This window comes from Schistocerca americana, chromosome 1 (assembly GCF_021461395.2).
Source record: "Schistocerca americana isolate TAMUIC-IGC-003095 chromosome 1, iqSchAmer2.1, whole genome shotgun sequence".
NCBI lineage: Eukaryota > Metazoa > Arthropoda > Insecta > Orthoptera > Acrididae > Schistocerca > Schistocerca americana.
The window spans coordinates 886289810-886302500 of NC_060119.1; the positions used below are offsets into that span (position 1 = coordinate 886289810).

The 12691-nt window shown below is 44.1% G+C and overlaps 1 protein-coding gene across 1 annotated transcript in view; it reads right to left on the reverse strand.

The window, feature by feature from the left end:
- Positions 1–12691, reverse strand: part of LOC124614383 (pyrimidodiazepine synthase-like) — a 49209-nt gene that overhangs the window by 15795 nt on the left and 20723 nt on the right. The window contains exon 2 of the mRNA XM_047142938.1: positions 5082–5413. Coding sequence (XP_046998894.1) covers positions 5082–5413 — 332 coding nt within the window. The remainder of the gene's footprint in view (positions 1–5081; positions 5414–12691) is intronic.

Consider the following 12691-nt stretch of genomic DNA (forward strand, 5'->3'; position numbering starts at 1 on the left):
ACTGAGACTGTCGTGATTTGAATGCGCTGGCAGAGGCGTGCAGACTTCCTGCGGCGATTATTGCCGTTAGTTATGGGAGCGCGTTTGACAGGATGCGCGCGCGCGTTTGCTGGTCCAGCTGAACAGACGTGTGGCGGGGCCGATACCGATTCAACGGTCGGTCCGACAAGGCTGCCCTCTGTCTATGCCCCTTGATGCAGTCACTCATAAGTCTGCTGACGACGTAGTTGTCTGGACTCTCCTTACGTGGTTACATCTTCCCGTATCGTGCATACACGGATGATCTGCTGCTGGTTAGTTCTCTAGAGGAGGTATCACGGATCCTAGACACCTTCATGGTTCGTGGACGAACGACTGGAAGTGTGGCGAGTGTGCGCAGATCCACGGCGCTGTTTATTGGTCGCGGGCTACCCCCTAGAGATCTGGCGCCGCTGCTCTGTGCCTAACATCTCCGCTCTCTGAGAATCATCATTACATCGTCAACGCGCCGAACAGCGGCGGTCAACCTTCGTCAGGTTTAGAGAATTACCGGTATGATGATCAGTTACAGTTCCCTACACCACCTAGATCCTTAGTGTGATGCCTACCTGAATGATGGTTCATACTGCGCAGATTCTATTGCTGACGATTACGATAGGGCGTTGTATCAAGGGGGATGGAGATATTTTGTGACGGCTGTGCTCATCTTCAAAGTACGCTGTGACACACTCAGTCACCGCCCCGCTTTTAGGAGGACTTGGTCTTACGAACGTCCGCTATCGTGTGGCAGCACTTTACATGACCACAATGCGTAAATAATGGCGCAGTGTCAAGGCCTCCATTACGCACCATTTACTTGCAGTCCTTGTGCCAGTATCTCTATCCCTGCCGGTCCCGGTCGGTAGCATCAGACCGACGTTTGCACAGATCGCGGCCTTCATTGTGGAACTCTTACTCACGCTCGCGCCTTTTCCTGCGTAGTGTCGCCTGTAGCATCGTAGAACGTAAGGTCCCAGTGTTGCAGTGAACTGTGATTTGACGGCACATGCATCACAGCTTCTTTCCGACGCATATCAGATCGACTTGATATTATGCGACCTGTGGGAACTAATCAGGGGCTCCATGCCATAGGGCTAGCGAACTCTCCCCTCTGCGCCGTCTGTTGTAGTGTCGACGATGATTATCACTGATTCAACTGTGTAGCCGTTGCGGATACGGAGGCGTTTTCACCCTTTTTGGACGACCGACACTGACAACACTGTTGTCACGAACATTACCCGTTTTTTCAAACTTGCGAATCAACTTGTTTGCACACCTGGGCCGGTTGTCCTCAGCTTTAACTCGGTCGCAAACTTCCTTGGAGCCGTAGATGGGCTGTTAGTGCTCGCATAGTAGGATTTCACAAGCGCTCTACGCTCACGCACGCTGTACCGTGACATTTTCACGTGCAAATGGCAATTCCCAGCCGGCCGATGTGGCCGTGCGGTTCTAGGCGCTTCAGTCTGGAACCGCGTGAGCGCTACGGTCGCAGGTTCGAATCCTGCCTCGGGCATGGATGTATGTGATGTCCCTAGGTTAGTTAGGGGACTAATGACCACAGATGTTAAGTCTCATAGTGCTCAGAGCCATTTGAACCATTTTGAACTAATTCCCAGCATGCCTCGCGGCCAACTGTGCAGTTTGAATGTCCTAACGCAAACCGTTCAGAAGTTATGATGATTTTATTTCATATAGTTCAATAAGTGTCACACCGTACATAGAATCTATGAATAACGCTGCACTTATTGTTGTTTAAGTTTTCTTAACGGCTCAATCATGGCTGTGTTTCATATCAGTATTTATTATTTAAAATTTAGATGTAAATGTCGTGTGACTAGGGCCTCCCGTTGGGTAGACCGTTCGCCGGGTGCAAGTCTTTCGATTTGACGTCACTTCGTGGGCTTGCGCGTCGATGGGGATGAAGTGATGATGATGAGGACAACACAACACCCAGTCCCTGAGCGGAGGAAATCTCCGACCCAGCCGGGAATCGAACCCGGGCCCTTAGGATTGACATTCTGTCGCGCTGACCAATCAGCTACCATGGGCGGACTATAATTTAGATGCAGTATGCAGTATACTAAACTGGGATGTAAGTCGCTTTCGTACATGTTATCTATTATTTTAGTAATCGTTTATAAAATGTAATTCGATTCCTAATATATGCGTCTCAGGGCCCTATCATGTTTTATACACCAGTTAGATGTAAGAATATTTGGCTCGACAAATGGTCGCGTGTTTTCTACGAGTGCCGCCGCATGTTATTGACTCCGAGTCTTCTCTTTACCCAGCAGTGGAATATTTTTCTGCAACAAAGTCTCGGACGGTCCTCTGGATAAAGAGCTGGGCTTTGGAATATCTATATGGAGATAATCATCACTCACTACTTGAGTTTTGTCAATACTTGCAAACTGAACTTGCCGAGGCTGTCAATTATCTTAAGAGCGTTTTTACCACGCCTCCTCAAAACGGGAGTGTTCCCGACGTGATAAGTGCCGGCGCGATTCGGAATAAAACATGACGCACCTACATCTTGGAATCGGCCAGCCTGCCATCCTTTACCACCCTGCGTGATTTCCAGGGTCCCAGATGGGTGGTCTACTTTTAATTTCTTTTTCCTCTTTATGTATGTGTACAAAAACATGAAATAAGTAAATAAATAAAATAAATATGAGCAATGTGAGGGTGCAGCACGGCGTCGTGGCCAGGTCTCGGTATTCGACGCTTGCCCACCTTGTCTCCTCCAACCTATAGCTGACTCTGGCGCTAACAAACCGAAATAAGAAAGATAAATAAATAAAGAAATTAATTAAACAGGAAGAAGTGTCTCTTATTTCAAGAGCCCAAAAATTGTTAAAAAAAGGGTAGTGTCTAAATAAAAAAGGGGTGTGATTCCTGCTTTGAGTTCTGTTAAATCAAAAAAGAGGTATCGTCTTTGGAAGAAAAGTAAGCAGGAAAAAAAAGTGGTTCAAGAGTGGGATTACAATGCAAGGTGAAAGAATATCAGTGGTACGATTCGCTGATGCTATTCTGAGTAAAAGTGAAGAAGAATTGCAGGCTCTGTTGAATGGAATTAACAGTCTAATGAGTACAGAATATGGAGTGAGAATAAATCGAAGAAAGACGGAAGTGATGAGAAGTAGCAGAAATGAGAACAGCGAGAAACTTAACACCAGGACTGACGGTCACGAAGTAGATGAAGTTAAAGAATTCTACTACCTAGGCAGCAGCATGGCCAATGACGGAAGGAGCATAGAGAATCGAAGCATTTAACATGTGGTGCTGCAGACGAATGTTGAAAATTAGGTGAACCGAAAAGGTAAGGCATGAGGAGGTTCTACACAGAATCGTTGAGCAAAGAAATATGTGGAAAACACTGACAGGATGAAGGAACAGGATGATAGGGCATTTATTAAGGCACCAGGGAATGACTTCCATGGCACTAGACGGAACTGTAGAGGACAAAACACTGTAGAGAAACACAGGGATTGGAATACATCCAGCAAATAATTGAGGATATATGTTGCAAGTGCAAATATGAGACGAAAAGTGTGGCACAGGAGAAAAATTTGTGGGGTGTCGCCGCATCAAACCAGTCAGAAAACTGATGACAAAAAAAAAAGGCGACCTCTTGCGTAAAGCTGTAAATTTGGATTAGAGTCCCGGTCCGGCACATATTTTCGTACGTTACTAATAAATTGTATTGCCGTTGTTCTATCCTACAAGCAGTTTGTGGCAGCATTTCATAATTTAACAATGCGTTTGTACTGCAGAAGGATGTGCCTTGTGCAGTCAGCATAATTAACTACTTGAGACCATCATTGATGTTGTTATCAATGGAGACACGTCTACAGACGTTAAAGTAACCTCTGGCGTGCCACAGGGGAGTGTTATGGGACCATTGCTTTTCACAATATATATAAATGACCTAGTAGATAGTGTCGGAAGTTCCATGCGGCTTTTCGCGGATGATGCTGTAGTATACAGAGAAGTTGCAGCATTAGAAAATTGTAGCGAAATGCAGGAAGATCTGCAGCGGATAGGCACTTGGTGCAGGGAGTGGCAACTGACCCTTAACATAGACAAATGTAATGTATTGCGAATACATAGAAAGAAGGATCCTTTATTGTATGATTATATGATAGCGGAACAAACACTTGTAGCAGTTACTTCTGTAAAATATCTGGGAGTATGCGTGCGGAACGATTTGAAGTGGAATGATCATATAAAATTAATTGTTGGTAAGGCGGGTACCAGGTTGAGATTCATTGGGAGAGTGCTTAGAAAATGTAGTCCATCAACAAAGGAGGTGGCTTACAAAACACTCGTTCGACCTATACTTGAGTATTGCTCATCAGTGTGGCATCCGTACCAGATCGGTTTGATGGAGGAGATAGAGAAGATCCAAAGAAGAGCGGCGCGTTTCGTCACAGGGTTATTTGGTAACCGTGATAGCGTTACGGGGATGTTTAATAAACTCAAGTGGCAGACTCTGCAAGAGAGGCGCTCTGCATCGCGGCGTCGCTTGCTCGCCAGGTTTCGAGAGGGTGCGGTTCTGGATGAGGTATCGAATATATTGCTTCCCCCTACTTATATCTCCCGAGGAGATCACGAATGTAAAATTAGAGAGATCGCGCACGGAGGCTTTCAGACAGTCGTTCTTCCCGCGAACCATACGCGACTGGAAAAGGAAAGGGAGGTAATAACAGTGGCACGTAAAGTGCCCTCCACCACACACCGTTGGGTGGCTTGCGGAGTATAATTGTAGATGTAGATGTAGAGGTGGAAAATTATATGTGTAGTATCAAACCATTAATAAATTAAAGATTTGTGCCTTACTTGGGCATCAAATGAGCCAGTGTAGCTCGAATGACGCACCGGCTGGTACTTCGTTCTAGAAATTCCTTTTTGTCCTATCGATTGTTCTCCCAGAGCCTTACAGCGTGGCCTGTGAAAGGCTGAAGGTCAGTGTAAGACAGTTCTGGAATGTGAATGTAGCGTGAAGCGGGAAAACCGCACATTTTGTTATGTAAGGAATATTTTCTTGTGCGAAAGCGACTAACCTTCCCAAACGTCTGCAGCAGCTGTTTATGGCGAAGATTCTTCTCCTGGTCAACAGACCACAGTGGTGGTTCTGGAAACTTTCGGTCCAGATAGTCTGATACGTCGAGAGACTCGACGACCACGTCGCCGCCACCCACCTCCAGGGCGGGCACTTTTGTCTCCGGATGCACAGCGCTGTACCACTCCGGCTTGTTCTTGAGGTTGATGTCCACCATCTCGAAGGGAACGTCCTTGGCAGCCAGGACGAGGCGCGCTCGCTGCGCGAAGGGGCAGTACAGCATGGAGTAGAGTCGCAGCTTGCCCGCCTCCACTGGAGGCGGCTGCGGGTCACCTGCCGACACACGTGAACCAAATGTGCTGCAGTTTGCAAGATATGTTTTTCATGTGATGAGTCGCAGTAGGTTTTCCCGAACTTGTCACAAACTGTTGTTCGTTTAAACAGACTCAGAATCATTCTGAGGAATTGGTAGGACTGTAGTTCAAAAAAATGGCTCTCAGCACTATGGGACTTAACGTCTGTCATCAGTCCCCTAGACTTAGAACTAATTAAACATAACTAACCTGCCGAGGCAGGATTCGAACCTGCGACCGTTCAGCGGTTCAGCCCCTAGAACCGCTCGGCCACAGCGGCCGGCTGAAGTGAAAGTGTATCACCATGCTGAGATTTATCACATTTCATTGAATCGTGAGGTAAATTGTGCCAGTAGTAAGGGTTAGGACTGTTGAAGGCTGAGTAAAACCCATGCCAGAATTACGGATCTGCTACTAACTTTTGCTAAGTGACATCTGGGCCCCTGCTTTATAGATCTGCTGTGTATTGTGGGCAACAGCTGTCAACTGCCGTATGAAAGAGGCGGATTTTATTATCTATCATAACTGATTCTTAAAATTTCATTTCCTTTTGTTACAGTTACGATCATCTTTCAACGTTATTTGCATGGGACTGGCTCATGTGGTTAGAGGTATGGCACAATAATTACAGTAATTTCAATTACATAAAACATATCACATACATACACTTACCTACAAACCTAGCCACCGTGTTACAAGGTAGTTATAAAATCGGAACTATAATATGTCACGGTGTGGTTGCTGGCCACTTGGTAACCTGTAACAGGATGTATCTTGCAACAAAAGCTAGTGTACAGTGATGAATGATAGCATACGTAATTATAGTCAGAGTGGACATATAATTCAGATCGCCCTCTAAATACATGCAACACTAGCAGACAGTTACTATCTGATGGCAACACGGTATACAAACCGTCAGTCTCAGTTAGTAGTGTCTAGGTATGGTTTTGTAGCATTTAAGATAGTCATAACGTCATCATGCATATAAACATACAAAGGTGTTAGTCCACAGGTCAGATGGTTATAGAAAGGTGTTAGTCTACAGGTCAGATGGTTTTAAGGTTTGCGATCCATTAGCCAATCTGATTTTAAGTTTTTCAGCTTGTTCATCCATCTTCGAGCTTATGCATGCTATCGATTTCAGCATAGTTTGTGCAAAGTAAGCTACGCACATCACTGTGGAAAACAATGTAAACTTTATAACGATAAACACAGTATTAGGACAACACTACGTGAGCTACGTAGCTATAATACTGATAACAATAAAAACATAAAAGCTAACATACTAATTTAAATACAAAAAACTGTTATGTCTTTTTTGTGCAGTCTATGAATTCTTTGACTGCATAAAACGTCTTTCTTTAGCCAGTTATGAAAATCTTTAATGGGACAGTATGCACTTGAAGCGGTGCCTAGACATGTGTAAATTTTCTGCGTTTTACTTAGTATTGGTGTAGTATTGATATCGTCTATTTTTTGACTGTGAAGTCTTTTATGTTGATGAATTGGCCATCTTAACTTATATTTGTTTGATTTTTTCATGTACACTTGGCAAATGAGTGTAAATAATAAGGGCACTGTCAAAAAAATCCAGTTCTTTTAAAACCTGGCATATTGGTTACATCGTTTCTAAGATATTTCCAGTACACTCATTGTCGGCTTCAGTCACATGATAAATTTTTTGTCCCAGAAGAGGTACCCCACAACAGCATGAGCATGTTCTACCGCTGTGAAGACATGTATAGTACAAGTAAAGTAGCATTTTCGTTAACACATACAAATACCCGAAGTTGACTTATTAAGTACGTGACTCTTGGTAGTCTAATTAATAAAAATATGTGTAATTGTCTTGCGATAATTTACTGTCCAAGGTCATACCTATCAGTTTGACAGTTATATAGTCAGCATTAGAATTAATTAATTTAAATGAAATGTTCTCAGTTTTATCCTCATTTACAGCTAATTCGTTTTCTTTAAACCAGTCACTGAATATTCTTAGATCCATTCGGCTTCTAAGTCATTTTCTGCTTAATGCGCGGATTTGCATGGCATGATATTGTGCCGGGAAATTCTAAGCTCAATTATTGAACCTCGGCGAACATCGACTGAAACAGTTAGTAATCTTGGGCTCTTATTGTGAAAGTTTGTCTTCCGCTTCCTATTTCTAATATATCATATTATAAGAGAAATTTATAAATCTAGACTACCAGAGTACCATTATTTATCTACTATGCTTTGATAGCTTATATAATGAAAGGTTTACTCAGATCAATTAACAAGGATGTAGGTGACATTAATAACCACACATAAATAAAAACGCTAATTTAACGTATAATGACAATCAGTTTCACTATGAGAAGAAAAGCTACTAGACCGATAGATTATTTTTATATCCCTCACCCCCTCCACCCCCTTTCCCCCTCTAAAGTACGTAGCACCCAGGATGTAAGGGGTGGTTGAACTTAACTTCTCGTCCAGTTCTCGTATGGACAGTTGGACGCGGCACCAAGATATGTGACGGATGATGGACGGTTGGGCGTAATCAGTGGCTGCGTGGATGTGTTAACGCACTGCGTAACAGTGGTTAGTGGGCTGTCCAAAGATGGCGAGAGCATACCCCATACAGCTTCCTTGCCGCTTGCTGCGTTTGCCATTTTTCAAGGTGTCTGACGTCGCAACACTTGGAAAGGCCTGGTGTATGGAGGCTAAAGAGGGGATCAAACTAAATCAGTGCATGATATGGGCCAATGCTTTGTGTATAAAATCGGGTATTTGCCGCGATGCGTAGCAAGTGTCCGCTGGATCTCTGTGACATCTTACCGAATTTGCTATATCAATAGTAGTTCAGTCTGATTTGGCAGTCATACAGCTGCTACGTAGTCTGCCTGAATCCTCAGTGGCTCCTCCTAAACCATTTCAGCCAACGACGCACCGATGTTAGATGTATAAACCGTCCATCATCCCATAAATAACCATAGGAAGCACTTCCACCCACTTTTCTTGGTGACACGACAGCAGTCTTTGAAGTTGAATGCCACCTTTCAACCACTCCATTGGTGAAAGGGTGATAATTTGTTGTGTGGTGGCGTTCGAAATCGCGCACATTAGACAATTCGTTGAAATGGTTGGCCTCAAATTGCCGGCCGTGGTCTGTTGTAATATGGAGAGTAGAGCCGAAGTGTACTAACCAATTTGCGACGAACGTCTTCGCAATCGTCTCGGCGGATTTGTCCGTCACTGAATAGCTTCTGTCCATCTCGAGCATCTGCCAAGTGCCATAAATAGATACATGTAGCCTTTTGAAGGCAGTAGAGGACTCACGAGGTCATGTATATGTGATGTAACACCGCTGGAAACACAGGAAATATCTAATATCCGTATGAGCATGGAGTCGCACATTGCGTCTCTGACACGGAAGGCAGGAACTTAGGCCAGAGGGCCTTCCAACATTGACGATATCTAAATCTACGTCTATATCTGCGTGTGCATCTACATACGTGCTCCGCAAGCCACAATACAGTCAGTGGCGGAGGGTACTTTGTACCACCACTAATCATTTCCCTTCCTATTCCGCTTGCAAATAAAGGGAGGGAAAAACGCATGCCTATATGCCATCGAATGAAACCTAATTTCTCATGTCTTACGTTGGTGGTGGTAGGATCGTTATGCAGTTAGCTACAAATACTGGTTCTCTAAATTTGCACAATAGCGTCCCGCAAAAAGAATGTCGCCTTCTCTCCAGCGATTTTCATTTGAGTTCACAAAGCACCTGTGTAATACTTGGCGTGTTGTGTGAATCTACTGGGAACAAATCTAGCAGCACGCTTTTGAATTGCTTCGATGTGTTCTTTTTAATCCGTGCCGGCGGGTTTTCCAAACACTCGAGAACTATTCAAGAATGGGTCACACAAGTGTCCTACCTTCGATAACTTTTACAAACGAACCACACTATGCTAAAACTCTGCTGATGATCGAAAATCGACAATTCACCATCTCACTACAATACATCAAAATGGTTCAAATGGCTCTGAGCACTATGGGACTTAACATCTGAGGTCATCAGTGCCTAAAACGTAGAACTACTTAAACCTAACTAAGGACATCACACACATCCATGGACTAGGCAAGATTCGAACCTGCGACCGTAGCGGTCGCGCGGTTCCAGACTGAAGCGATTAGAACCGCTCGCTCACAGCGGCCAGCACTACAATTCTTACTTACATGCTCGTTCCGTTTCAAATCGCTTTGCAACATGAAGCCCAAATGTTTACAGACCTGACTGCTTCAGGTAGCATACTACTAATGCTGTAATCTAACATTGCGGGATTGTTTTCATACTCATCAGGGTTAACTTACATTTTTCTACATTTAAAGCAAGCTGCCACTCATCACACCAAATAGACACCCTGTTTAAGTCCTGTACCGTTCTACAGTTGTTCAAAGAGACGGCTTCGCGTACACCACAACATCATCAGTAAACGGCAACAGACTGCTGCTCACCGTTTGCGACAGATCATGTATGCATATACAGGGTGTTACAAAAAGGTACGGCCAAACTTTCAGGAAACATTCCTCGCACACAAGGAAAGAAAATACGTTATATGGACATGTGTCCGGAAACGCTTACTTTCCATGTCAGAGCTCACTTTATTACTTCTCTTCAAATCACATTAATCATGGAATGGAAACACACAGCAACAGAACGTACCAGCGTGACTTCAAACACTTTGTTACAGTAAATGTTCAAAATGTCCTCCGTTAGCGAGGATACATGCATCCACCTTCCGTCGCATGGAATCCCTGATGCGCTGATGCAGCCCTGGAGAATGGCGTATTGTATCACAGCCGTCCACAATACGAGCACGAAGAGTCTCTACATTTGGTACCGGGGTTGCGTAGACAAGAGCTTTCAAATGCCCCCATAAATGAAAGTCAAGAGGGTTTAGGTCAGGAGAACGTGGAGGCCATGGAATTGGTCCGCCTCTACGAATCTACATCTACATCTGTTGTTGAGAAGCGTACGAACACTTCGACTGAAATGTGTAGGAGCTCCATCGTGGATGAACCACATGTTGTGTCGTACTTGTAAAGGCACATGTTCTAGCAGCACAGGTAGAGTATCCCGTATGAAATCATGATAACATGCTCCACTGAGCGTAGGTGGAATAACTTAGGGCCCAATCAAGACATCACCAACAATGCCTGCCCAAACGTTCACAGAAAATCTGTGTTGATGACGTGATTGCACAATTGCGTGCGGATTCTCGTCAGCCCACACATGTTGATTGTGAAAATGTACAATTTGATCACGTTGGAATGAAGCCTCATCCGTAAAGAGAACATTTGCACTGAAATGAGGATTGACACATTGTTGGATGAACGATTCGCAGAAGTGTACCCGTGGAGGCCAATCAGCTGCTGATAGTGCCTGCACACGCTATACATGGTATGGAAACAACTGGTTCTTCCGTAGCACTCTCCATACAATGACGTGGTCAACGTTACCTTGTACAGCAGCAACTTCTCTGACGCTAACATTAGGTTATCGTCAACTGCACGAAGAATTGCCTCGTCCTTTGCAGGTGTCCTCGTCGTTCTAGGTCTTCTCCAGTCGCGAGTCATAGGCTGGAATGTTCCGTGCTCCCTAAGACGCCGATCAATTGCTTCGAACGTCTTCCTGTCGGGACACCTTCGTTCTGGAAATCTGTCTCGATACAAGCGTACCGCGCCACGGCTATTGCCCCGTGCTAATCCATACATCAAATGGGCATCTGCCAACTCCGCATTTGTAAACATTGCATTGACTGCAAAACCACGTTCGTGATGAACACTAACCTGTTGATGCTACGTACTGATGTGCTTGGTGCTAGTACTGTAGAGCAATGAGTCGCATGTCAACACAAGCACCGAAGTCAACATTACCTTCCTTCAATTGGGCCAACTGGCGGTGAATCGAGGAAGTATAGTACATACTGACGAAACTAAAATAACCTCTAACATGGAAATTAAGCGTTTCCGACACATGTCCATATAACATTTTTTTCTTTATTTGTGTGTGAGGAATGTTTCCTGAAAGTTTGGCAGTACCTTTTCGTAACACCCTGTAGACAATAACAGCAGTGCTGCCACATTTCCCACGGGCACTACTGACATTACGCCTGTCTCTGACGAACATTTGCCATCCGGGTCGTTGCTTCTTTTTCTTCTATTTATCAGTCTTCTGACTGACTTGATGCGTCCGCCACGACTTCCTTTGCTGTGCCAACGTCTTCATCTCAGAGTTTCACTTGCAACCTACTACATCCTTAGTTATTTAGTGGATGTATCCCATTCTCCGTCTTCCTTTTCAGTTTTTACCCTCTACAGCTTCCTCTAGTACTATGGAAGTCATTTTCTGATGGCTTAACAGATGTCCTATCATCCTGTCAGTGTTTCCCATATAACGCTTTCCTCTCCGGATCTGCACAGAACCTCGTCATTCCTCACCTCATCAATAAACCTAATTTTCAACATTCGTCTGTAGCACCAAAACTCAAATGCTTCGATTCTCTTCTGTTACGGTTTCCCCACAGTCCATATTTCGCTACCATACACCGCTGTGGTCTAAACGTACATTCTATGACATTTCTTACTTAAATTAAGGCCTATGTTTGATATTAGTAGATTTCTCTTGGCCAGGAATGCACTTTTTGCCAGGGAAAATCTGCTTTGATGCTCTCTTCGCTCCGTTCATCACTGTTTATTTTGCTGCCTAGGTTGTGGAGTTCGTTAACTTCATCTACTTCATGATCATCAGTCCTGATGCCAAGTTCCTCGCTATTCTCATTTCTGCTACTTCTCATTGCTTTTGTCTTCCTTCGATTTACTCTCAATCCGTATTCTGCACTCATTAGACTGGTCATTCCATTCAGCAGATCTGTAATTCTTCGTCACTTTCATTGAGGACAGCAATATCACCAGCGAATCGTATCATTGATATCGTTTCACATTGAATTTTAAAACCACTCCTGAACCTTTATTTTATTTTCATCATTGCTTCTTCGATGCGTAGATCTACTAAGGATACTGCCTACACTATGCTCGTCAGTTCTCTTTTAGAATACTGCTGCGCGATATGGGATCTTTACCAGATAGGACTGACGGAGTACATCGAAAAAGTTCAAAGAAGAGCAGCACGTTTTGTATTATCGAGAAATATGGGAGAGAGTGTCACAGAAATGATACAGAATTTGGGCTGGACGTCATTAAAAGAAAGGCG